This window comes from Hyperolius riggenbachi, chromosome 2 (genome assembly GCF_040937935.1).
Source record: "Hyperolius riggenbachi isolate aHypRig1 chromosome 2, aHypRig1.pri, whole genome shotgun sequence".
NCBI classification, from domain to species: Eukaryota; Metazoa; Chordata; class Amphibia; order Anura; family Hyperoliidae; genus Hyperolius; species Hyperolius riggenbachi.
The window spans coordinates 317,294,399-317,322,308 of NC_090647.1; the positions used below are offsets into that span (position 1 = coordinate 317,294,399).

Here is a 27,910-nt window from a genome sequence, read left to right on the forward strand (position 1 = left end):
TGGGATTGACGCGCATGCGCCGAACCCTGTCGGCGGAAACAGGGCTACTGTACCCGAAATGCTTTGGGAGGTGGAGCGCGAGCAAAGATGGCGGCGAATCCGAACTCTATCAAACCGATCTTTGATTGTCCGACCTGGTAAGGAGTGTGTGAGGAGGGCGGGATGGCGCTGCAGGCCCTGCTAGGGAAGCTTGGAGAAGGTTGCACGGAGGACTACAGAGGGAAGCCTGCAGTTGCTATGGGGGAGTGAAGGGGGAGGTGTGGCTGAGGATCCAGAGGCAGCTTCCTGTGAGATGGATGGATTACACACACAGTGTGCACCATCTGTTTGGGTGCACAGAGAGACGCCACTGTAATGGAGCATTTAGTAATATAGTAAAAGCTTTACTGAACGTGTGCTTTGTACTGTCTGTACCAGTGTGTAGTCATTTTTTCCCTGTAGCACTACAAGCTTATTCAGAGCACTATATATGCACACACACTACACCTGCCTGGATTTTTAAATGCTAGTAAGTATAAGTTGGTTAAGAATAGTATTCAGTCGCAGAATTTTCATTTGGAAAAGTCTGTCATATGACCCAGAGGTAGCAGAAATGGAGCTGACAGTGCTTCAATAGTGCTTCAACCATGCACTATTTTGAGATTTAGGGCCATTTGCCACTGAGCTGGCGTGCATCTTGCAGGAAGCACACCAGCACTTGCAGAGATGTGAGTACGCATCTGAATCTATAGGGATTGTGAGGCGTGAAAGGAAAAAACAGCATGCATTCCAGAATTGTACCGGTATATGATTTGGACTACTTGGTTTTGCAGGAATATGCAGCGTTTCCCTGTGCGACTCGAAAGCAGGGAAACGCTGCGTATTCCACTCAAGTGGAAATGGGTTCAAACTCTGTGTTCAGCAGAATAATGTTATTACACTTTAACCTCCCTGCCGGTTATTCCGAGCTCAGCTCGGGGTAAACTGCCGCGGAGGATTCCTCAGGCCCTGCTGGGCCGATTTGCATAATTTTTTTTTTGTTACACGCAGCTAGCACTTTGCTAGCTGCGTGTAACTTACGATCGCCGCCGCTCCGCGCCGATTCGCCGCAACCCGCCGCATCAGAGGGTTGCCCCCCCCCCCCGAGACCCGTGCGCTGCCTGGCCAATCAGTGCCAGGCAGCGTTGAGGGGTGGTCGGTGACGTCATCGCGCCCGTCGCCATGGCGACGGGGGAAGCCCTCCTGGAAATCCCGTTCAGAACGGGATTTCCGGATGGGTATATGCGCCGGCGGCGATCGGCGCATTCGGGGGGACGCCGCAGGGAGGGGGGAAGCATGTAGCTAGCGCTAGGCTAGCTACATGCTTAAAAAAAAAAAAAAAAAAAAATGCCAAAAACACCCTCCCTGCCGTGCGCAGCACTTTTTTATAACGGCAGGGAGGTTAAGCTAAATTGCTGGCCACAAAGAGTCATTTTACTCTAGAATTGTCCCCAAAATAATCACAAAAGATTTTCGGTGACCGTAATTTAACAGACAGTACAGACCAAAAGTTTGGACACCTTCTCATTTAAAGAGTTTTCTTTATTTTCATGACTATGAACATTGTAGATTCGCACTGAAGGCATCCAAACTATGAATTAACACATGTGTAAGTATAGTACATAACCAAAAAGTGTGAAACAACTGAAAATGTCATTCTAGGTTCTTCAAAGTAGCCACCTTTTGCTTTGATTACTGCTTTGCACACTCTTGACATTCTCTTGATGAGCTTCAAGAGGTAATCACCTGAAATGGTCTTCCAAGAGTCTTGAAGGAGTTCCCAGAGATGCTTAGCACTTGTTGGCCCTTTTGCCTTCACTGTGTGGTCCAGCTCACCTCAAACCATCTCGATTGGGTTCAGGTCTGGTGACTGTGGAGGCCAGGTCATCTGGCGCAGCACCCCATCACTCTCCTTCCTGGTCAAATAGCCCTTACACAGCCTGGAGGTGTGTTTGGGGTCATTGTCCTGTTAAAAAATAAATCATAGTCAAACTAAACGCAAACCGAATGGAATAGCATGCCGCTGCAAGATGCTGTGGTAGTAGCCATGTTGGTTCAGTATGCCTTCAGTTTTAAATAAATCCCCAACAGTGTCACCAGCAAAGCATCCCCACAACATCACACCTCCTCCATGCTTCACGGTGGGAACCAGGCATGTAGAGACCATCCGTTCACCTTTTCTACGTCGCACAAAGACACAGTGGTTGGAACCAAAAATCTCACATTTGGACTCATCAGACCAAAGCACAGATTTCCACTGGTCTAATGTCCATTCCTTGTTTTCTTTAGCCCACACAAGTATCTTCTGCTTGTTGTCTGTCTTTAGCAGTGGTTTCCTAGCAGATATTCTACTATGAAGGCCTGATTCACACAGTCTCCTCTTAACCCCCTTGCTGTTCCAATTCTGGCGGCAAGGGGGCAGCGCAGCACTTTTTAAATTTTTTTTTTTTTTTTAAATCATGTAGCGAGCCCAGGGCTCGCTACACGATAGCCGCTGACAAGCGGCATCCCCCTACCCACTCCGATCGCCTTCGGCGGTCAAAGCAAGCAGGAAATTCCGTTCAGAACGGGATTTCCTGCTGGGCTTCCCCGATCGCCATTGCAACCGGGCGGGATGACGTCACCCACGTCATGGACGTCGGGACGTCAGAGGGAATCCCGATCCACCCCTCAGCGCTGCCTTGCACTGATTGGCCAGGCTGCGCAAGGGGTCTGGAGGGGGGGGGGGGTGACGCGGCGGGTGGCGGCGATCGGAAAATGCACGCAGCTAGCAAAGTGCTAGCTGCGTGCAGTAAAAAAAAAATAAATTTGAAAATCGGCCCAGCAGGGCCAGAGAAATCCATCTGCGCAGGTTACCCCGAGCTGAGCTCGGGATAACTGGCAAGAAGGTTAACAGTTGTTCTAGAGATGTCTGATTCTAGAACTCTGTGTGGCATTGACCTGGTCTCTAATCTGAGCTGCTGTTAAAGTGAATGTTTACCAGATTCAAAAAGAAAAAGTCAGATACTCACCTAAGGAGAGGGAAGGCTCGGTCCTAATGAGCCTTCCCCCTCCTCTCCCGGTGCCCAGTCCCGCGCAGGATCCCCCGTGGCAGTATTTGACCAGTTCGGTCAAATACTGCCACTTCCGCATGCCTTCGGGAGCACTCGGGCTCCCGATGACGCGGCCACTCCATACTACGCATGCGCAAGCGCCCTCTATGACGCACTCGCGCGTACGTAGTATGGAGCTGCCCGTCTTCGGAAACCCGAGTGCTCCCGAAGACCTCCGAAGTCCCTGCGGCGGCGGACGCGAACGGGAGAGCCAGCGCAGCACCGAGGGCACCGGGAGAGGAGAGGGAAGGCTCATTAGGACCGAGCCTTCCCTCTCCTTAGGTGAGTATCTGACTTTTTCTTTTTGAATCCGGTACCCATTGGCTTTAACCTGCGATTTCTGAGGCTGGTGACTCGGATGAACTTATCCTCCGCAGCAGAGGTGACTCTTGGTCTTCCTTTCCTAGGGCGGTCTGCATGTGAGCCAGTTTCTTTGTAGGGTTTGATGGTTTTTGAGACTGCACTTGGGGACACTTTTAAAGTTTTCCCAATTTTTCGGACTGACTGACTTTCATTTCTTAAAGTAATGATGGCCACTCATTTTTCTTTACTTGGCTCCTTATTTTTCTTGCCATAATACAAATTCTGACAGTCTATTCAGTAAGACTATTAGCTGTGTATCCAGTCCACCTAACTTCACAACACAACTGATGGTCCCAACCCCATTTATAAGGCAAGAAATCCCACTTATTAAACCTGACAGGGCACACCTGTGAAGTGAAAACCATTCGGGAGCGTTCACACTACACGCGTTTCCAGCCGCGTTTTGGAAACGCGTGCAGGTGGCCAAAACGCACGACATCAGACATTGCATAGAGTGCAATGTCTGATGTTCACACTGCATGCGTTCCGGACCTGTGCGGTCCGGGAACGCATGCTGCACGCAGATTTTGCTAAAACGCGTGGCTGTCCCATTCACTTTTCAGTGATGGGATCAGCCACGCAACGCACACAAACGCGGATGGCCATGCGTTCGTACGCGTTGTGGTCCGCACGCGTTCCGCACGCATGGCCATCCGCATTTGTGATCTGAACGGGCCCTCAGGTGACTACCTCTTGAAGCTCATCAAGAGAACGCCAAGAGTGTGCAAAGCAGTAATCAAAGCAAAAGGTGGCTACTTTGAAGAACCTAGAATATGACATATATTCAGTTGTTTCACACGTTTTGGTTATGTACTATACTTCCACATGTGGGAATTCATAGTTTGGATGCCTTCAGTGTGAATCTACAATGTTCATAGTCATGAAAATAAAAAAAACTCTTTGAATGAGAAGGTATGTCCAAACCTTTGGTCTGTACTGTATGTGTATATAGCTCAAACACTAACTACAGTCCCCTGACTGTACAGTCCCATTTCTCAGCTGGCTGCTCAGGAGCCTGTTCTGCTCTTATGTTCATTTATTCAGTAGAATAATAGTAATAGTTAGTCATTAGTGATTCTGTGCAGTGGATCATTAAATTTTTTTTGTGGTTGTTACTTTTTTTCCAAAATTTTAATGTAGGGTATGTTTTGCCAAGAAGCACGTAATTATAATTTGTAACAAGATTTCATGCATTAAAGCGGAATATAACCCTGCATTTCAACTTTGCTCTAAGGCAGGGGTCACACTTACCGGCTTTCGTACGCGTTTTCTGCACAGAAAAACTGACTTCAACTGAGAACTCATGTTAATCAATAAGCAAGGTCACACTTTAATGCAGATTTCGTATGCAGAAAAAAAACTGACATCTTGTGCAATTTGTCAGTTTTCTCTATAAATTACATTAGCTGCTGTAAGGCAGGGGTCACACTTGTCTTTCAGTTTTCTGCAAAGTGTAGAAACTGAAAGACAAGTGTGGCCCCTGCCTAAAACATTATTTAACCCTCCTGGCGGTATGAAAAATTCCGCTAGGAGGCAGCGCGGCAGTTTTTTTTGTTTTTTTTTAAATCATGTAGCGAGCCCAGGGCTCGCTACATGATAGCCGCTGCTCAGCGGCATCCCCCCGCCCTCTTCGATCACCTTCGGCGATCTCCGATCAGGAAATCCCGTTCAAAGAACGGGATTTCCTGGAGGGCTTCCCCCGTCGCCATGGCGACGGGGCGGGATGACGTCAGCGACGTCGTGACGTCATTGGGAGTCCCGATCCACCCCTCGGCGCTGCCTGGCACTGATTGGCCAGGCAACGCAGGGGGTTTGGGGGGGGAGGGGGGGCCGCGCGCCGCAACGGATAGCGGCGATCGGGCGCGGAGCGGCAGCAAAAAAAAAAAGTAAGAAAGTCGGCCAAGCAGGACCGGAGAGAACCTCCTGCGCGGCTTCGCCAGGAAGGTTAAAGCATATTATATGCAACCAGCATTTTTTTTTTTTTTTTTTTTACACTAGACCAGCATTGGAAGGGTTACACACAGCTTAAAAGTTCCTGGAGAGAACTGCTCCCGCAGCCGAAGTTTAGATACATTTAAGCAAAACAAAATGTAACAACTGTGGAATGTGACTCACTCTCTCTGACTGAGAAGGAGTTGGAGGACAGCCAAAGAGTGTGTAACATTCCTCACTTGTTACATTTTGTTTTGCTTAAATTTATCTATCTAAGCTTCGGATGCGTCTGCAGTGCTCTCCAGGAACTTTAAAGCTCTGTGTGTAACCCTTCCAATGCTGGTCTAGTAAAAAAAAAAAAATGCTGGTTGCATATAATATGCTATAAATAATGTTTTAGAGCAAAGTTGAAATGCAGGGTTATATTCCGCTTTAAGCATGTCTGCAGAACACAAGTTTGTTTTGATGTTTAGACTTGGCTCACAGTTGGACGTTGCGGAGCTGCGTTATAAAATGTTATAACGCAGCTTACTGCACTGCAATAAAAAGTCTATGCAAGTTCACAGTGCAATGTTAGCATTGCATGGTAACGTGTTGCTTTGTGGTAATGCACTGCAATGTTACCTCCTAAATGCGCCCGTTACCAGGTACAGGAAATGCGCACGTTACCAGGTACAGGAAAGCATACTTTTCATTGATTGTATGCTTTACTGTACCTACCGTATTTTTCAGACTATAAGGCTCTCCTGACCATAAGACGCACCTAGGTTTCGAAGACAAATACCAGGAGGAAAAAATATACTGTATACTAAACTTGATGCAGCCATGGTAAAGAGGCATCTTGTAGATTATGCAACCTTTGTACATCATGCTTCCTTGTACCTCTTGTTTCTCTGTGTCTTCCTCTGTCCCCCTTATCTCTTTTTGTGTCTGCCTCTGTCCTCCTTGTTTCCTCCTCTATGCCCCTTTGTGTCCTCGGTTTGTCCTCCTCTGCACTCCTCTGCTTGGGCACAGTACAGGGAGTCCCCGACATTGCAGCGGGCTGGAGGTTTGTATTGGCAGGCGTTCACAAGTCTGGAACTTATGGTACAGGAGCTTGATACTTTTGAAAGCTTTAACTTAAAGAAACAAGACCTATTTCTGGGTTTATATATCAGGGATTCAGGAGCTGTAAACAAAATAAAAACAAAAAAAACAAAACGGGGATGAGAAACATTTGTCTGTTCACCACATTTTCACTTACTCCATTTATCTGTGGCAATTTCGATGAGTGCAAAACTTGTAGTTGTGTGCTTGCTGGAACATGGCTTGTCTGTCATTGGGTCAAAGTATTTGATTTTAGTTTTTGGCATATTTGTATTATATGAAAGATAATTTACCACACTTCATAAGCTTAGTAAGCCACTTTTTCTGTTTCATGACAATTTGGGTAACTTACGGTACTTTGTCTCTGTTAATATTCTTTTCTTTCCGTTTAGGGCAGGGAAGCCACCTCCAGGTCTGCACCTTGATGTTGTAAAAGGAGACAAACTCATAGAGGTGAGCATATCTCTGACCGACCAATGGCATGATTAAAGTGACCATGACAACCTTCACCTAAGCAATATTAGCAGCATATAATTATAAAGTACATAAACTGAGGCTACCTATAGGGGCAATTCCATATCTAAACACCTCCAAGCACTCACAATACAGCTGCAGATGCTCGCTTAATGCACATCACATATTGTAAGTGCTCAGAGGTGATTCACCCTGACCAGCCACTAAATGTTTTAGTCAGTTTAGTTTATTATCCTATGTTCAGTTTATTTTGCCCAATTTTACTTCAGAAACTTTCTCTAAAATCTGCAGACACATGAATGATTCCGTCACTAAACACAGATGAAAGGGATTACATATATTGGTTCATATTTGTGATGAAAAATTTTGTTTTCAAATCACGCTTTCACTACTTAGGTTGCAGATTCTAGTGAGTAGAACTAGTTAGCCCATAGCAGTTGAGCTAATGAACACAGTAGATCAGGGGTCCCCAACCCCCGGTCCGCGACCCAATACCGGGCCGCGGGGCGTTTCGCACCGGGCCGCGGCAAATCACCTGCCTCACAATGATTTTTTTGCTGGTGACTACCGTCCCGCCCCCTCCTTCATTAGCCGCGAGTGCACGCGGCTACATCTCCGCCTGCACGCATTAGAGCGCAGCCGCGGAAGCCGGAAGTCACGCCCAGCCCATCTTTCTCGGCGTCAGCGTGTGTAGCCTATGCAGCTGCGCTTTTCCCGGGCAGTGTGAGGCAGCGAGACAGGGGGATAGCGTGCCGTGATAGCGTTGCCGTGGCGGACCGTATTCAAAATACATTCTCTTCTCGGTAAGGCGGCTGTCTATATACCAGCGTTTTTCCACCTTTGAATCTAGCCTCACTACCTGTTCCGATACTTCTGTGCTGCATAGGTCAGGCCTTAGGCCTGGGATTGTTACACATGCAATTTAACAAGTATGCAGTGATCATAGTTATGTGCAGTTTTTGATCCACCTCTTGCTGGCTTGTTTGCGGGCTAACTATACTTGCTATACTGGGCTAACTATACTTGCTATACTCGGCTAACTATACTTGCTATACTGGGCTAACTATACTTGCTATTCTGGGTTAACTATACTTGCTATACTGGGCTAACTATACTTGCTATAGTGTGGTAACTGTACTTGCTATAGTGTGGTAACTGTACTTGCTATACTGGGGTAGCTATACTTGCTATACTAGGCTAACTGTACTTGCTATACTGGGGTAGCTATACTTGCTATACTAGGCTAACTGTACTTGCTATACTGGGGTAACTATACTTGCTATACTAGGCTAACTGTACTTGCTATACTGGGGTAGCTATACTTGCTATACTAGGCTAACTGTACTTGCTATACTGGGGTAGCTATACTTGCTATACTAGGCTAACTGTACTTGCTATACTGGGGTAACTACTGGCTATACTGGGGTAGCTATACTTGCTATACTAGGCTAACTGTACTTGCTATACTGGGGTAACTATACTTGCTATACTGTGGTAACTGTACTAGCTATACTGGGGTAACTATACTTGCTATACTAGGCTAACTGTACTTGCTATACTGGGGTAACCGTACTTGCTATACTGGGGTAACTATACTTGCTATACTGGGGTAGCTATACTTGCTATACTAGGCTAACTGTACTTGCTATACTGGGGTAGCTATACATGCTATACTAGGCTAACTGTACTTGCTATACTGGGGTAACTACTGGCTATACTGGGGTAGCTATACTTGCTATACTAGGCTAACTGTACTTGCTATACTGGGGTAACTACTGGCTATACTGGGGTAGCTATACTTGCTATACTAGGCTAACTGCACTTGTTATAGTGTGGTAACTGTACTTGCTATACTGGGCTAACTGTACTTGCTATACTGTGGTAACTGTACTTGCTATACTGGGCTAACTGTACTTGCTATACTGTGGTAACTGTACTTGCTATACTGTGGTAACTGTACTTGCTATACTGGGGTAACTATACTTGCTATACTAGGCTAACTGTACTGGCTATACTGTGGTAACTGTACTTGCTATACTGGGGTAACTATACTTGCTATACTAGGCTAACTGTACTTGCTATACTGTGGAAACTGTACTTGCTATACTGTGGAATCTAAGAAAAAGGGGGGGGCTGCTGCCGCTAACACTAGCCACGCCCACTCACCCCTCCCACCCGCCCCCAGGGGGGCCCCGGAGAAAATTTTGGTCGGGATAGTGGGCCCCGGGCTCAAAAAGGTTGGGGACCCCTGCAGTAGATCAAAGCACCTGGCACTCAGGGTTCATGTGGCATAAAGAATTGGCAGGATAGCTTATCCAAAAAACATCCATGCAGCTGTATACATAGACACAAAATAGCTGCAAAAAACACAGAAATGGCACAGGATGTGATTAGGTCGGCTTTTTAATCACAAGAGATGCAGTAGTGATCCATCCAAGGGGGCAGCCCCCCACCTGTTTCATGGCTTGCAGCCGAATCATCAGAGGCATATGATGTCCCTAGAGTGATGCAGGGAGGCCATTTGAGTTAATGCCTGTTATGCTGCCCTCAAGAAGATCTAGTATCTGCAGTCAAATGAAACACTACTTGACTTGCAAGGCAGTGAACTACTCCTGACCCTGTCCGCTTGTTTGTTGCTGAACAGTGGCAGTCGGAAGTCATCAGGTGTTCTGGATCGGCTGTGCTGTATTTGAACATGAATACCACTGTCAGTTGCCTGCAGGCTCCCTGACGGTCCCTGTTCTAGCAGGATTTATTGTAAGACAATCAAATCCTATTATTCATAGGTTGCTATGGCTGTGTACAAGCACATACACACTGGGCATGTGCACTTAACCACGTGTCCAGTGAACAAGCATGCTTTTACTGCGTATGCGTTATTTATGAAAGGAATCACATAAACACGAAGAGAAGACGCGGGAGAGCATCCTTTAACTAGGCATAAATGGTTTGTGAACTTGCGCATGCCCACTCCAAATGTGCTTGTTCATGTCTGCAGTGAATTTCTGGAACGTTGTGAAAAAAAGATGCATGGATGAGATGGACCCTGGAGGCAATGAGTAGCATAATTTTAGTTTTATACTTTTTGCTTCAGGTTTTCTTTGAGGGCTTGCTTTCACTAGCTATCACAAACCACACAAAACAAAAAAATGCATATATTGTTCTTTGTTTTTTGCTACTTTGTGGTTTCATTTGCATTAGTCCATTGAATGGGGCTGAATCACAGGTTGCACTTCACGCCTTACAGAGAATTATTTTGTACTAGTGAACATTTTGTACCGCAATTTATTTTTAACACAGGCATACCTGCTATTTCTGTACAACTATATAAAAAAAGTGCGCTTAGTGGAATGAAGCCTTAAGACCGAACAATGTATATTGGTTTGATTGATAATATTGGAGAATGTTTTGTTTGCTGCACAGTGGTGTTTTAAAGTAAACCTGAAGTGGGCTGGGAAAGCATAGTTAGATACTCACCTAATATAGAAGGAATACTCTACATCCCATAGTGCCTTCCCGAGCCTCTCTCTGTGCCCTCCTTCCACCGCTGTCCCCACATTAAAATTATTCACCCCGCATGTCTAATAAATCCATTGGCCCTCCTTGGGCAGCCTGTTGAGGTACTTGCATCCATGAGTACTTCCAGTGATGAGGATCCGTACTGTACATGTGCGAATCCAGGCTTGCACGTGCGCAGTAGATGTGAGTGCTTCTGAAGAGTCCTGAAGGTGCATAATTTGAATAGCAGACAGCAGTGGAACGTGTACTGTTGACAAAGGAAGGGGAAAGCTATATCAGATCCAGAGCTGTTTCTCTACATAGGTGACACTTGCCATGAAGCACATTTACTCACTTTGCTTTAAAGGGAACCTAAACTGAGAGGGATATGGATGTTTCCTTTTAAACAATACCAGTTGCCTGGCTTCCTGCTGATCTCTTTGGTTGTAGTAGTGGCTGAATCACGCACCTGAAACAAGCATGCAGCTAATCCAGTCTGACTTCAGTCAGAGCACCTGATCTGCACGCTTGTTCAGGGGCTGTGGCAAAAAGTATTAGAGACACAGGATCAGCAGAAGTCAGGCAACTGGTATTTTAAAAGGAAAAATCCATATCCTTCTAAGTTTAGGTTCCCTTTAAACCCCTTAAAGTGAACCTGTGCCCAGTTGTTTGAGAGTCAGACCTGAGCCATACATTGTGCGTACCCCCTTTCTCCTTCACTATACAGCTCCCATTTACAAGCTATCAGTAGACTGGAGCCTGCTAAACCTTTCGCCAATATTGGTTGGCCGGAGACTATGACAGCTGGCCAAGAGAAGATGCTTAGTGATGGAGGAATGAGTGGGTACAATATGCATCCAAGGCCAGAATCTCGCTTCATCTAATTGCAGATATGTCAGTGAGAAACAAATAATTCAAGCTAGTCTTCAGGTTTAGTCCACATTGTATGTAGTTTGGAATAGGACCAGTCAGTTGCACTTTATACATTTTTTGATATGTTTGGCCCAATTCCAAGCTGAATACATTAGGCAAGCTTGAATTACTTGCATGTGATAGACCACCTCTATATAGTAACAGCTGGACACATTTCACTTGGACTGTTTGAATCATTTGAAGGGGAACAGTTATGCGGCACCTGTTATCAGTGGTTAAAGTAAACTCACAGACCTGTACCTGTTCAGGGAATGTTCTGCACTTGATACTAGCCAAGATATCTATGCTCTAGGCGTTCTCTAGTGCATCTCACATGATATCTGGGTTCCAAAAGTGCTACAATAATGTCTGTAAGCTCTTAAGCTCAGTGTGTGAAGTTACACTCTGGGTTATAACTTATTGTACATATTATAACTTATGCATGATATGATTGTGTTTCTGAATTACATACCTAGATTTGTTATGGACAGAAATGTTCTCAGAATTCTGCTGTTTCTGTTTTGCATTTTAAATATGTTTACTATTACCTTGCTCATTTTATCCATAGAAGAACACAGAGTCCCTATATTACAGTATAATCTCAAGATCAAAATTTGGTGCATTGAAGCAGTGATTAGGCCTTTTCTTCAAATCCATGACTTAGGCCTAGTGCACACTGAGCGGTTTTTGGAGCGATCTGCTGGCCGCATCCGCCTGTAAAAACGCTTGGCTAATGTATTGCAATGGGATAGTGCACACCGGCGGTTTGAGGTTTTTGCCCAGCCACAAACGTGCCTCCAGCTGCACGTTTGCGGTTTTCTGAAGCGTTTCGTCCTCAATGTAAAGTATAGGAAAAACGCAAACCGCGTTTTTGTTACAGAAGCTGTTCATGAACAGCTTTTACTGTAACAATATGTGTAATCTGCTACACAAAAACGCACCCAAAACCGCTAAGTATGTTTAGAAAACCTCTCTAAACATACCTAGAATCGCTCTGAAATCAGCTCCCAAAACCGCTAGCATATTGCGGATCTGCTAGCGGTTTTGGTGTGCACTGGGCCTAAGGCTTTACACATCCATACGAATTTAACCTCATACATAGAGTGTAGAGTGGACACTGTACAGACATGTCGCTAGCCTCCTTGCTAGCAATGCGTGCTGTTGCTATACAGGGTGGAGGCGGGGCGCACGATAAACGTCAAACTGCAGGATGCATGAGAGGGGAAAACAATGCCCTCAGCCAATGATTGCTCAAATCGTTCTGCCGTACTGATCACTGGATAAGCTGCCAGAGGGATCAGGGGCTGCTGTACTCACACTAGTTTTGTCTAGCGTGTGTGCACCGCTGTGGTTGATGTAAAGTTGCAATCTAGACAGACTGTTGTGAAAACAAATACTTTGCAAAACAGGTAGCCAGGCTTCCTCAAATCTCTTCAGCGATAAGTGGCTGTACGCTTATAGAGGACTCTCAACCATCAGATCAATCCCTTTCAGATCAAATCCTTCCACATGCTGTACACTGGCCATGTAGAGTACTTACCTGACCTCTGACGCATGTCTTCTCTCTATTGCCACTCAGATTCTCCCAGGGCACCTATGTCCCGTGACATGCACCCCATGTGACCACTAGAGGCTACTAGTGTATGTCACAGGACACAGGCACCCAAGCAGAGAAGAGACAGGGAGGAGTACCTGGCAGCTATGGAGAGAAGATGCAAAGTAGCGGGCAGGTTCAATCATGCATCGTTTGCGGCATCCAATTTTAGCAGATTCTATAAGAGTGATCAAATCTTTAGGATATCAACCTGAAAAATCGTTAAGTGTATGGCCACCTTAACATATTGTAATTTTGTGATTGATCCATAAGCTATTACTGGAAGTGAATATAAATACTGTTATGAAGGTGGGGCAGCTTGCTCTTGTACTAATATTTACACACTACTGTACATATGTGCCATGCAGTGCATTTAAAGTTTTTATACTGAGCCTTTTGCTTTTGGAGTGTAACAGTAAATTGTGTTAAAATGTCTGCAGAAATTGATCATCGATGAGAAGAAATACTACTTGTTTGGGAGGAACCCTGATTTGTGTGACTTTACAATTGATCACCAGTCTTGCTCCAGAGTTCATTCGGCCCTAGTCTACCATAAACATCTGAAGCGAGTCTTCCTCATAGATCTCAACAGCAGTAAGTCCGCTTATTACAGTCTTTTTTGTAATTGATGCACTTCATCTGCCAGTGTTTGTTTGTACTTCTTACCTTTCTGAAATATCTTGCAGAACATATGCAGTAATTTCAGTCTCTAATCAGACTGTAAGGGCCTTTTCACACTGTGTAAGATGTGTTGAGATCAGCTCTCATTGCAACGGGGCCAAAAAGTAGCACCACAGAAAGAAATGGCAGCGCATTTTACATCAGGCCATATGTGTATGACTATCAGCATATGTGTGCAGAGCCTCTTATAGGCAAACTGCGCCCATTGCATCCAAAACAAATGCTAGAATATGCCCGGTAGCGGTGCAACCATATGGTGAAGTATAAGGTACAATGAAAGTGTGCCTCACTTCCTTTGTAAGCACACAGCATGTTGTGTGTTACTACATCGGAACCCGCCGCACTGCACCTCACTGCGCTTGATATTAACTTTTGCAAAGCAGCAGACTTGGTGTGAAAGAGCCCTAAAGCTTTAAATATGGCTAAAATGAAATACATTTGGTAGAGCTTCCATAACTTGTGAGTCAGAGAATCTATCCCACCCCACCATTCTCTAGTCTTACCTTGAATCAAGGATTGAGGCAGAACTGGCTTTACATCCCTTCATGTGACCTGGAATGCCCAAATATGGAAGTAAGTGCTGGTTCACACTGGAGGCGATTAAGGTGTGCTTGCCGATCGCTAGCATGCATACCATTTTTCAGAGTGATTCATCTTAAAGGAATGTGCAAAAACACACTGCAAATCGCATTGCAAAATCGCAATCGCTAAGCCTACAAGAGGATTCTCCCATGCAGTTGATATCAAGGGGTTTGGGAACTGGCACAAATGCCACATTTCAACTTTTTGTGGTCTGCAGAAAGTACTCCGGTATTATGCATTTCTGCAAATGTGGCTTCTATAACTTGTGGCATTGTAAGGACTCTTTCACTTGGGAGGCTGAAGGCTGTGATTCCATGCTGCCAGGTGCTTGCTAGCTCTCAGAACTGGCATTGGAGAGGTGTGTGTTGCAATGAGTCACGTTTCGCCAAAACTGCACTTAGATGTGACATGATGTGGTTCTTTGCTACTTGGTAATCTTACTGTGTACCAGCCAATTATGTGTATGGGGTTAAAACACTGCTTTTCAGCTGCATACGTTTCAGCCAAAGCTGCTTATTGGCCATACACAAGTGAACAATGTGGTGTCCGCTTTTTGTTTTTGTTGTGTTATTATATTGAAAGAATTGCTATTGACCAGTTGTCCTTTTTTGTATAGCACATGGAACCTTCCTTGGACAAATCCGTTTGGAACCCCATAAGCCTCAACAGATCCCCATTGACTCCACTGTTTCCTTTGGAGCCTCAACAAGAATGTACACCCTTCGTGAAAAACCTCAGACTCTTCCATCTGCCTTAAAAGGGGATGATAAAGTTGGAGATGATGATGATCTGAAGGGCCTTTTGGGTCTTCCAGAAGAGGAAACAGAACTCGATGTAAGTAAATTAACTTATTTCACGGGAACTTTAGGAAGCAGGATGTGTATCTCAACTGTACCCTTAATATGTTATTGAGTTTCAATCATGCAACAGTTCTTTCTATAAAAGTCTTCTCATTTAGTAACCATGCAATGAAGAGTTAAGCGCTGCTGTGTGGTTTCTTACCACCTTATGAACACCGTAGGTGTGAGATGTTCTACAAAAGTATGCATTACTAGTTATAAATCAAACAAATCTAAAGAGAATTTATTCCAACTATGACTAGCAGCTATTGGGAGGCAAATGATTTATTTGTGAAAAACTAATTGCCCATTTACTTACCTCCTAGACCTCTGAAGTCCTCCTGCTCCCTCCCTATGATCCCACACTCTGCCGTTTCTCCGCTGTCCACCCCTCCATGAACCAGATGACTCCCGAGTCGCCTGTTTTTTAGCCTGTAATTAAGTAAATACAGGGGTGTGCAGAATTATTAGGCAAGTTGTATTTTTGAGGAATAATTGTATTATTAAACAACAACCATGTTCTCAATGAACTCAAAAAAACTCATTAATATCCAAGCTGAATATTTTTGAAAGTAGTTTTTAGTTTGTTTTTAGTTTTAGCTATTTTAGGGAGATATCTGTGTGTGCAGGTGACTATTACTGTGCATAATTATTAGGCAACTTGACAAAAAACAAATACCCATTTCAATTGTTTATTTTTTCCAGTGAAACCAATATAACATCTCAACATTCACAAATATACATTTCTGACATTCAAAAACAAATCAGTGACCAATATAGCCACCTTTCTTTGCAAGCACACTCAAAAGCCTGCCATCCATGGATTCTGTCAGTGTTTTGATCTGTTCACCATCAACATTGCGTGCAGCAGCAACCACAGCCTCCCAGACACTGTTCAGAGAGGTGTACTGTTTTCCCTCCTTGTAAAGCTCACATTTTATGATGGATCACAGGTTCTCAATGGGGTTCAGATCAGGTGAACAAGGAGGCCATGTCATTAGTGTTTCTTCTTTTATACCCTTTCTTGCCAGCCATGCTGTGGAGTACTTGGACGCGTGTGATGAAACATTGTCCTGCATGAAAATCATGTTTTTCTTGAAGGATGCAGATTTCTTTCTGTACCACTGCTTGAAGAAGGTGTCTTCCAGAAACTGGCAGTAGGACTGGGAGTTGAGCTTGACTCCATCCTCAACCCGAAAAGGCCCCACAAGCTCATCTTTGATAATACCAGCCCAAACCAGTACTCCACCTTGCTGGCGTCTGAGTCGGACTGGAGCTCTCTGCCCTTTACCAATCCAGCCACGGGCCCATCCATCTGGCCCATCAAGACTCACTCTCATTTCAGCAGTCCATAAAACCTTAGAAAAATCAGTCTTGAGATATTTCTTGGCCCAGTCTTGACGTTTCAGCTTGTGTGTCTTGTTCAGTGGTGGTCGTCTTTCAGCCTTTTTTACCTTGGCCATGTCTCTCAGTATTGCACACCTTGTGCTTTTAGACACTCCAGTGATGTTGCAGCTTTGAAATATGGCAAAACTGGTGGCAAGTGGCATCTTGGCAGCTGCACGCTTGACTTTTCTCAGTTCATGGGCAGTTATTTTGCGCCTTGGTTTTTCCACACGCTTCTTGCGACCCTGTTGACTATTTTGAATGAAACGCTTGATTGTTCGATGATCACGCTTCAGAAACTTTGCAATTTTAAGAGTGCTGCATCCCTCTGCAAGATATCTCACTATTTTTGACTTTTCTGAGCCTGTCAAGTCCTCCTTTTGACCCATTTTGCCAAAGGAAAGGAAGTTGCCTAATTATGCACACCTGATATAGGGTGTTGATGTCATTAGACCACACCCCTTCTTATTACAGAGATGCACATCACGTAATATGCTTAATTTGTAGTAGGCTTTCGAGCCTATACAGCTTGGAGTAAGACAACATGCATAAAGAGGAGAATGTGGTCAAAATACTAATTTGCCTAGTAATTCTGCACTCCCTGTAAGTGATTTTTTTTTTTTTGAGGGGGGGGGGGGGCGGGGGTTATGAAGACTGATTCATTACTCATCTTGAATTTGCAGGCTGACCTTTGTTTTAGGTGTGGAATAGTAATTTTTGGGGGGAGAAATGTATTTGGACGGTTTCTTAATTTCACCTTTTATCCTTTTAAGATCTTCTTCGTTAAATAATTTCCTGCACTTTTCTAGAATCTAACAGAATTCAACACTGCACACAATAAGAGAATATCAACTCTCACTATTGAAGAAGGCAACATAGACATCCAACGATCACGGAGGAAGAAGAGGAGTTATCGTGTCTCATTCAGTGAGGATGATGAAGTTATAAATCCAGGTACGTCACATGATTCACAATGTTGTTACACTTATATGGTCTATTTGGTCAGCCCTATTGCTCTATATGGCAGCAGTAGCGTCTGAATCACACCAGAACTAAGCATGCAGCTAATCTTGTCAAACCTGATAATGTCAGAAAAGCCTGATCTGCTGCATGCTTGTTCAGGGTCTTTGGCTACAAGTATTAGAGGCTGAGGATCAGCAGAACAGCCAGGCAACTGGTATTGCTTAAAAGGAAATAAATATGGCAGCCTCCATATCCCTCTCTCATAAGTTCTTTTAGTAATTTGATTCCAATGTGTGAGCAGTGCAAATTACAAACTTCCATAGATAAGAGCAACAAAATATCACACAGAAGATCGTCCCAATTTATCGCACTGAATTTCAGTCGCACCAAAAATGTTGCAGGCAGTGTGTTGTGATTCTACAAGACTCTCCTTACATTGCAAGTAATTGAAAGGGAGCACAGTTATTTACATGAAAAAGACAAGTGCCCTTGGTATCTGCAAATCTCATGTGATCCGAACATTGCATCGAATCACATGCAGGGGAATGGAGCCTTAAAGTTGGTTACACACATGATAAGTCTTTGGAAGACCAGGAATCAATCTGCTGCAGAGGTTTGTATTGAAGATGTGAAAGACTAAATATTCTAAACATGTTGTACACATGCAAAAGATTAGTTCATGCAGAAGACCCGGGAAATGCTTTTGTAGTCTATTTACTTCCTTCTTTTCATGCATTCGCAGTGTTCTCCCGAGAATTTTTTCCAGCCAGGTGGCATGAAAAAGTAGGCGGGTGGGGCAAGATGAGACAATGCAGAGCCGGCGCCTCTCTGCACAACTCTACTTACAGTAGAGGAGGAGGTGAGCCAGTGACAGCCGGGTGCTCTTCAAATCTAGCCGGGTAGAACACCTGGCTAAAGGAGCCTGGGGAGAACACTGCGCTGTGCACACAAAAAATAAGAAATATCTGCAGATCTCATATACACCTTGTTTAGCGAACAATTGTCTGCAGATCAGATCCATCGGGATGAATTTAAAAGACAAATATCTTTCATCTTCGGAGGGTTTTTTTTATAAACTTTTTTTTTTTACCTGCAGATGGTTTTTGCTCTTTTGTTTTCCAAAGACTTATCTCCCAGCTTAAAGGAATACTGTAGGGGGTTGGGGGAAAATGAGTTGAACTTACCCGGGGCTTCTAACGGTCCCCCGCAGACATCCTGTGTCCGCGCAGCCACTCACCGATGCTCCGGCCCCACCTCCGGATCACTTCTGGAATTTCAGACGTTGCCGTGTCCTCGCTCCCACTGATGTCACCAGGAGCATATTGCACAGGTCTAGTATGGTCTATGACTGCACAGTACGCTCCTGGTGACGTCAGTGGGAGGGAGGACACGGCAACGCAGGCACAGGGGTTTTCAGACTTTAAAGTCTGAAATTCCGGAGGTGGGGCCGGAGCATCGGTGAGTGGCTGGGCGGTCACAGGATGTCTGCGGGGGACCATTAGAAGCCCTGGGTAAGTTCAACTCATTTTCCCCCGACCCCCCCTACAGTATCCCTTTAAGTGTCAAAATGAAACGTTCATAATTAGCAAGTAGAGTACATGGGTATAGAAATGTGTGTTTTTATGACACTGGGGATGTCACAAATGTGCATGTAAATACATTTCTACTGAATTTACTTCTAAACCTCTGTAAGAGTTAGGGATATGTGAAATGTACCCTGTTGCAGGGTTTTTATGTACTTCCATGCTTCCTGATTTTGCATTTTAAACCAAGGCTCTGGCCCTTAAAGGACAACTGAAGAGAGAGGTATATGGAGGCTGCCATGTTTATTTCCTTTTAAGCAGTACCATTTGCATGGAAGCCCTGCTGACACTCTGTCTCTAATGCTTTCAGCCACAGACCCTGAACAAGCATGCAGCAGATCAGGTGTTTCTGACATCGTCAGATCTGACAGATTAGCTGCATGCTTGTTTCTGGTGGTATTTAGACACCTCTGCAGCCAAATAGATCAGCAGGGCTGCCAGGCAACTGGTATTGTTTAAAAATTAAACATGGCAGCCTCCATTAGTCTTCTGACTTCAGCCCTTTAAAGGACAACCGAGGTGAGAGGGATATGGAGGCTGCCATATTGATTTCCTTTTTAAGCAATACCAGTTGTCTGGCAGCCCTGCTGGTCTATTTGGTTGTAGTAGTGTCTGAATAACACCAGAAACAAACATGCAACTAAGTTTGTCAGATCTGACAATTTGCTGCATGCTTATTCAGGGTCTATGGCTAAATGTATTAGAGGCAGAAGCATTGCTTAACTACTTGGAGACCGCCCAACGCCAATGGGCGTGGCGGCAGCCCCAGTACCACCTAACGCCAATTGGCGTCAAGTCCTGGAGGTGCAGTTTGCAGGAGATTGCGCGCAGGCTGCGCACGCATCTCCTGCTTGGGGGGGGCCTTCAGTCTCCGAGCGGCGATGGCCGTCTTTTAGTTAGTACATCGCTGCGATCAGCAGCAGCGCTGTACTGGGGACAGCCATGTCACACGGCTGTCCCCCTGGCACTTAGGAGAGCGATCGGCTCTCATAGGCTGAAGCCTATGTCAGCCGATCCCGTCATTGGCTGGATGGGGAAACGGAGAGTTTTCAGGAAGTAGGGGGGAAAAAAGTAAATAGTATATCTTATTACAAAAACCATAACCTAAATATTTATAAGGGGGGAGTCACTCGTGTGCTGTGTTGTGCGGCCCTGCAGCTTGGCCTTAAAGCTGCAGTGGCCAATTTAGAGACAATTGGCCTTGTCTTTATGGGGTTTAACACTGCGGTCCTCAAGAGGTTAAAGGGAAATAAATATGGCAACCTACATATTCCTCTCACTTCAGTTGTCCTTAAGTGGCCAGAGCAGCGCGGTCCATAACCTAAGGTAGGCTTATGTTATTATTGCTAGCTCAACCTGGCAACCATTTATTTCTCCCTGACTGAAATACATCTTTGGGATATCGTCATTGTACTGCTGTGCACCACTTGCTTTCTCCCAGTTAATGCTCAACCAATAGAAATTTCAGTCTAAAAATTGTGTATTTAAAATAATAAAATTCAAAAACCATAGTTGCATTTGCAAGCTTTCAGTGGTGGCCAGGTCTGGACTGCTAGCATCCAAGTTGCGCCACCGCTTTAGCACTTGGTCAGTGACTTGGCCCTTGTCAGGAGGAGAAAGTACACCAAGTAAGATCAACACCATAACAATGTCTACTTAGTGAGTACGTCAGTGTATAGTCTATCACAGCGTTCTCCCCAGGCCCTTTTAGCCAGGTGCTCCACCCGGCTCTTTTTGGTAAGCACCCGGCTGTCATCGGCTCACCTCCTATGCTGTAAGCAGAATTGTGTAGAGAAGCACCGGCCCAGCATTCTCTCACCTTGCCCCACCTGGCTACTTTTTCATGCCACCTGGCTGGAAAACATTTCTGGGGAGACCACTGCATCATCCACTATGGGGGCTTAGCAGCAGTAGTGATTCTTCTTCCCCCAATTACATGGCCCGTGTCACTGCCAAAGGCTGATTTTTTTGTTTTTTTTTCTATGGGAATAATGGGAATGAAGGAGAGGAAGCTACAGCCTAAGGCCCGGTTCACACTAGCGTTTTGTGTGAAACCGGGCCGTACGTCCGGGTCCGGGGGGGTCCGGGAGGCCGTACGCATCCCTCAGGATCCGGTCAGGTTGCAAACAAAAAAGTATCAGTTCGGCATCCGGAAAGTAACACTTCCGGATTGCCGATACTGTACTTTAAACAGGCGCAGCAGCAGAGACAGGCATGGGGAGAGTGGGGGCCCCTATCTGTCCATGCCTGGACCCCCCATGTGGCAAAGGACGGGTGCCGTAAGCACCCGTTCCTATTGCCAGTGTGATGAGAAACTTCAGTTTCTCATCACTTCCTATGGTGCGGGGAAAATGGTCAGGGTCAGGTGCGGCGGCCGGAACTGCGTTCCGGAAAAATGCTGCATGTTGGGAAAATCCTGAACGCAGCCCGGACCGCAGCCCGGATCCGGATCCTGACAGACGGACGGGTGTGAATGGATACATTGATTAACAATGTATCCATTCACATCCGGGTCCGTTTGTACAGTATACTGTGCCTTCCGGTCCGGGGAAACCGGACCTGAAACGCTAGTGTGAACCGGGCCTTAGTTTGGACCTGGCCCTCTGCCTTGAAATTTATATATTCGAAAAGCCATTTTTGTGGTGTAATTTTTTATGCACTTTTAATGACTGCAGTTATGAAAGAGGAGGTTGAGCTAGGGCTTTAAATATTTGCTGATCTTCTTTAACCTGCTAACGACTGCTCAATGCCAATTGGCGTGAGCAGTGTGGCAGCCCCAGGACCACTCCATGCCAATTGGCGTGAAGTGCTAGAGGCAGGGATTACAGGAGACCGCGCGCGCATCTCCGCATGAATGACAGAGCTCCGCTCCGCCATCAGTCTCCCAGTGAAGATAACTTTGCCGTATAACAGTCTCCTAGCGGCTATCAGTCTATTTACTATGTACAGCTCTGCAGTCTACGGCAGCGCTGTACAGGGGACAGCCATTTGACACGGCTGTCCCCCTGGGAGGCACTACAGCGATCCGCTGTCATAGGCTGAAGCCTATGACAGCCGATCATGCTGATTGCCTGGCGGGGGGAGGGAGGGGGATTACAGAAATAATTAAAAAAAAGTTTATTAAAAAAATACAATAAATATTTATTAAAAAAAATAAACATTCTGAGAGAGATCATTGCCTACCAACATAAAGCTCTGTTGGTGGGCAGAAAAAGGGGAACCACTTGTGTGCTGAGTTGTACGGCCCTGTAGCGAGGCCTTGGAGCTGCAGTGGCCCATTTTGTAAAAAAAAAATGGCGTGGTCACTAGGGGGTTTAACACCGCAGTACTTAAAGTAGATCCGAGATAAACTTTTACTCATTGCATAATTGTGTTCCTTTCTTATAGTTTATAGGGCATTCCTCAAGCCAAATACTTTTTTGTTTTAATACTCTAATTCCCTATAAACTAAACAACCCTCGCCCACATCTTTTTACAGTGCCTTGGCACTGTTGCAAGGGCTTATAGGAGCTCAGTCTGGGCAGGAGGAAGAGGTTACTAGCCATTGATTTCAGAGGCAGAGGGGAGGAGGAGAGGGGACTGCATTTACACGCAGGCAAGCTGATAGCATCTCCAGCCCTCAGCCTGTGACATTGTGACAAACAAAACATGGCTGCCCTCATTGTATCACAGGAATAAATAATCATAAACTTTTGAAGCTGTTTGCAGCTAGATATGTAAACTAATCTAAACTTTAGATAAGATATATAGACAAGTTACTTGTTGTGGTTAGTTTTTCATCTCGGATCCGCTTTAAGAGGTTAAAGGATACCCAAGGTGACATGATGAGATAGACATGTGTATGTACAGTACAGTGCCTAGCACACAAATAACTATGCTGTGTTCCTTTGTTTTCTTTCTCTGCCTGAAAGAGTTAAATATCAGGTATGTAAGTGGCAGTTCCTGTCTGGGTCATACTACAGTGTGACCCTTACTGATAAGAAATTACAACTGTAAAACCGTTCCCTAGCAGAAAATGGCTTCTGAGAGCAGGAAAGAGATAAGAGGTCAATAGTTCATAGATTTTAGCTCTGCATACTTCAATGAATGTCATTGGGCAAAACAATAAAACAGTAAAAACTTAAAATAGATTAACATATAAAATTGTGGAATATCTTAAAGAGAATCTGTACTCTAAAATTCTTACAATAAAAAGCATACCATCCGTGCTCCTGGGCCCCTCTGTGCTGTTTCTGCCACTCCCTGCTGCAATCCTGGCTTGCAATTGCCAGTTTTAGGCAGTTTTTACAAACAAAAGACATGGCTGCTAACCAGTATGTGATAGGCTCAGAGGAGCCTCAGTCTGTTACTCGCACAGAGCTTGCAGGGGGGCATGGAGAGGGTGTGTATAGCTTCTATCCTATCACAAGCAGAGCTGCTCATTCCAGCCTGAGTGCCTGAGCCCTACAAAGCCGTCAGAGGAAAGATTAGATTATATAACATAGATAATACAGCCACTGTGCAACTAAGAAAGTCTGCAGTAAAACACACAGCATTAGAACAGGTATAGGAACTTATAGGATAGAAGAAATAAGGCTGAAAATTTTGTTACAGAGTCTCTTTAAAAAGTCATTTTTAGGAGGAGGAGGATAGATACAATCGTTTATTTCATTCGTTTATTTTTACCTCTGGAGTCCTTAAAGGTTAGGTTCACAGTGGTCAGTTGCATAACGCATGTGTCATAATGACTGTGAACTGCAATGGAGACTGAATATAGACTTTAAAGGGAACCAGAGATGAACGATTCACACAAAATAAACATATCAGTTGATAGCTTGTAAAGGATAAATGCTCTACCTGATAATTTTGCCACTCTGGTGTGTCTTTTTGTGTGTTTTTTATCCATTATTGCTCCAGGAAATATCCAATATGGCCGCCGGCTCATACCTGTTCTGCTTCCGGGTTACGAGTTGTTCTGGATGTGCTGTCTAGCCTCTATGAGACTATAGACAAGCAGGGCTGCTGCAGCCTTTCATCTGTTTGCTTTCAACTATTATTCTGGTATGCTGTGTGGCTGCCTGTAGGAAGTGTCTCTCATAGAAATGAATCTGCATACAGTAGATAATGACTGGCTGCACACAGATACACTTGGCTGTTTCAGAGCTTCTTTCTCGGCAGCAGCAGCCCCTCGCATGTCAACAGCCCTGAGTAAGGAAATCTGAGCCAGGAGGTGGCAGGCTTGGGCTTGAAAAGACTCCACAGAAGAGTGACTCAGCTATAATGATTCCAGGTCAAACCTAGACTGAGTCAGTCAGTGGATTCTTATCACAGTTAATAACAGATTAGACTGAGAAGAATAAAGCTTGCCATACACTAGGCTGATTCTCGCCAGATCGCCAGCAGATTCGATCACTGGGATCGAATCTGCTGTCACATCGTTCATGCTACACGCCGAATTTCGATCTATCCCGTCCGATCCCGTCGATCACTCAGTGCGGAAAATTACCGCCGATCGCCCGCGGGTAGGGAGCGCGTCGCTAGCGGCGTTCGAGTGCCCGACGACCGACGCAATGGAGCGGAAATACATTACCTGCTCCGCCGGCGCGACTCACCACGGTCACCGCTGCTCCGTCTCCGCGCTGGTCTCCGGGTCTTCACTTCTTTCTGCCCAGCAGGAAGTTTAAACAGTAGAGGGCGCTGTACTGTTTAAACTTCCTGCCGGGCAGGAAGAAGTGAAGCATGCCGGGGCCGGAGACCAGAGCGGAGACGGTGACCGGGGGCAGTCGTGCCGGCGGAGCAGGTAATGTATGCGGGGGGGGGGGGGGGGTGGGGAGCGGCGGCAGCACCACCACCACCACAGATTGTGAACGGTTTCAGGCTGAAATCGGTTCACAATCTGTTTGCTGTAAAGGTAGCCATACGATCCCTCTCTGATCAGATTCGATCAGAGAGGGATCTATCTGTTGGTCGAATCTGATGGCAAATCGACCAGTGTATGGCTACCTTAAAACTAAAAGCAGGGTAGGTGTGTACTGTCCTGTTCCCACTGATAATAAAATACATGAGGGTGCTTCGTCTCTGGTTCTCTTTAGAGCTAATGGGAATTGTAAAAAAAAAATAAACCAGATACTGACCTAAGTAGAGGGAAGGCTCTGGGTCCTATAGAGCTTTCCCTCTCCTCTCCCGGTCCCCTTGTTGCAGTGGCAGCTCTTCCGTTTGAATCCCCCCACCACGGGGGACTTCGGAAGTCTTTGAGAGCCAAGCCCTCCTGAAGACAGGTGGCTACATAATGCGCAAGTGCGAGTCCGCCAGAGAGGGCACTTGCATGTGCTCAGTACAGAGTGGCCCGTGCTCCTGAAAATTTCCGAAGCTTCCTTCATGGCTGAGAGAGAGAGCAGTATTTCACCAAATTGCGTGAATACTGCTACTAGGGGAGCTAGCAGTGGAACGGGGACCAGTAGAGGAGTGGGAAGGCTCTATAGGGCCCAGTCTTCCCTCTTCTTAGGTAAGTATCTGGCTTTTTTTTTTTATCGATTCCCTTTCACTTTAAAGAGAATCTGTATTGTTAAAATCGCACAAAAGTAAACATACCAGTGTGTTAGGGGACATCTCCTATTACCATCTGTCACAATTTTGCCGCTCCCCGCCGCATTAAAAGTAGTCAAAAACAGTTTTAAAAAGTTTGTTTATAAACAAACAAAATGGCAACCAAAACAGGAAGTAGATTGATGTGCAATATGTCCACACATAGAAAATACATCCATACACAAGCAGGCTGTATACAGCTTTCCTTTTGAATCTCAAAAGATCATTTGTGTGTTTACCTTCTGTCCCCTTCTTCTCTCATGCACTGAACATTACAGGCTCCCTGCAGACAGCTCTGCCTGTGCCTGTGCCTGTGTTTGTAATTCCTCAGTATGTGTCAGCCAGCTACTTTCACAGCCTAACAGAGGAGGATTTTTATCCAGCTCTCTTCTATCACTGATAAGATAGCAGAGAAGCTGCTGGCTTATGTAAATAAAACACACACTGGAGTGTGCATAGAGGAACAGACCAGCACAGAAGAGTTGGCAGCCTTCCAGACACAGGCCGACAAGTCTGACAGGGGAAAGATACATTGATTTATTACAGAGACCGTGATAGTACAAAGTGCTGCAGTGAGCCAGAACAGATTAGAATAGGTTTAGGAACTTGTAGGATGGTAGAAAAAACGTTGTAATTTTTGTTACAGAGTCACTTTAATACAAAGGCTGCATGCAGCGAGTTACAATAACGTGATTAGTTGCAACGCACTACTGTGAACAGGCCCATAGAATTGTATGAGCAGTGAGTTGACATGCAGAATTATTCTGCAATGCAACTAAGCACTGTGAACAGAGCCTCATTGTTCAATTTTTGTTTCTGTATTTGTATTTAAACAGTTATCAGTGTACTTCTAATTATTCCATGTATTTTGTTCTTTTCAACAGAGGACGTGGACCCTTCAGTTGGACGGTTCAGAAATATGGTACAGACAGCTGTAGTGCCTGTCAAGGTAAACTACATTCTTATCCAGCTAATATTTACCTTTGCCTATGCTCCTGTTTAGTGCTGTTGCTTAATATGTGCTTTCATTCGACAGAAAAAGAAAATGGATTCTTCTGTATCTCTTAGCCTGGAAGATTCTGTTGGTCGACGTGTACAAAACTTTCCATTTTCTGGAGGCTTATATGTTGGCCTTCCTCCTGCCCATACTGACGGAGGACCACCAACACCTGGAGGCCATGGCACAGCTCTGATGGGTGGGATGCCTTTCCCTAACCTGGCACCAGAGGTTGATCTTACTCCAAGCACACCCACTGCTGTACCTATCACTGCTGCTCCTACTCCATCAAGTTATGTTCCTGAGACTGTCAATGAACCTAAAAAGAAGAAGTACGCGAAGGAAGCCTGGCCTGGGAAAAAGCCCACGCCTCTTATTTAAAAGACCTATGCTAGACTGTCACTAAAGGTGATCATGTTTATTTTAAACAGACTCGCAAAAATTGGAACCATCTTGCAGTGCTTTTGCCGACAGGAAGTAGAATAGGTCATACAATATAACAACTTTTGTAGATACTGCAGCTTCACCTTCATAACAGACTTATTCAGCTTTATATGGACACTTAGTTTATCCTTCTGATGATGTTGCACTGTAGAACAATTACTCTGACGAGCACAGCTGTATATTGCTGATGGTAACTCGGATTGGGAGCCGGAAAAGTCACAGCAGTGAAAGATCAGATACTCGGAACATCCCCACCAAAGAAGGAACCTGTATATATTTGTTTTTCTCCCTGGCAAATGGAGACCTACATGCGTGTGTATATCTATATGGATTTTTGTATATGTTAAGTGATTTTACATATATGTAAAAGAAAATTTACTAATAGTCTGATTCTCTTCTTTGCTAATTTGTAAATATTAATTAACCTCCTTGGCGGTAACCCCGTGTGTGACACGGGGTAAGCTGCCGGAGGGTGCCGCTCGGCCCTGCTGGACCGATTTACATAATTTTTTTTTTTTTTTTTGCTACACGCAGCTAGCACTTTGCTAGCTGCGTGTGCATAACGATCGCCGCCGCTGGCCAATCAGTGGCAGGCAGCGCTGAGGGGTGGATCGGAACACCCGCTGGCGGCACAACGTCGGTGACGTCATCGAGATTGTCGCCATGGCGACGGGGAAGCCCATACAGGGAATCCCGTTCAGAACGGGATTCCCTGCAGGGTAAAAGTGCCGGCGGTGATCGGAGGGGTGGGAGGGATAGCGAAGGGAGGGGGGAAGCATGTAGCTAGCGCTAGGCTAGCTACATGCTTTAAAAAAAACAAAAAACATTTTTTAAAGTGCTGCGCTGCTCCCTGGCGGATTTATTGTACCGCCAGGGAGGTTAAGAAACTTTTGGAGGTTTTT

At 45.2% G+C, this 27,910-nt stretch overlaps 1 protein-coding gene and 1 non-coding gene across 2 annotated transcripts; both read left to right on the plus strand.

Annotated features, from left to right (window-relative positions):
* Positions 1–27,392, plus strand: PPP1R8 (protein phosphatase 1 regulatory subunit 8). The gene is made up of 7 exons (XM_068265460.1): positions 1–137; positions 6,884–6,944; positions 13,410–13,563; positions 14,849–15,066; positions 17,267–17,411; positions 26,452–26,516; positions 26,604–27,392. The coding sequence occupies exons 1-7, from the start codon at positions 88–90 to the stop codon at positions 26,943–26,945; spliced, it is 1,035 nt and encodes a 344-aa protein (XP_068121561.1). The 5' UTR covers positions 1–87; the 3' UTR covers positions 26,946–27,392.
* On the plus strand, positions 11,653–11,805 carry LOC137555126 (small Cajal body-specific RNA 1). The gene has a single exon (XR_011027825.1). It is a non-coding gene; the product is annotated as a small Cajal body-specific RNA 1 (non-coding RNA).
* Positions 27,393–27,910: the final 518 nt, after the last annotated feature.

Excerpts from the sequence above, each read along its gene's own strand:
- PPP1R8 (XM_068265460.1), top strand. The coding sequence starts at position 88 with ATGGCGGCGAATCCGAACTCTATCAAACCGATCTTTGATTGTCCGACC. Across the intron at positions 15,067-17,266 it reads AAGAGGAAACAGAACTCGAT|AATCTAACAGAATTCAACAC; the intron begins GTAAGTAAATTA and ends GCACTTTTCTAG. Across the intron at positions 26,517-26,603 it reads CAGCTGTAGTGCCTGTCAAG|AAAAAGAAAATGGATTCTTC; the intron begins GTAAACTACATT and ends TTCATTCGACAG.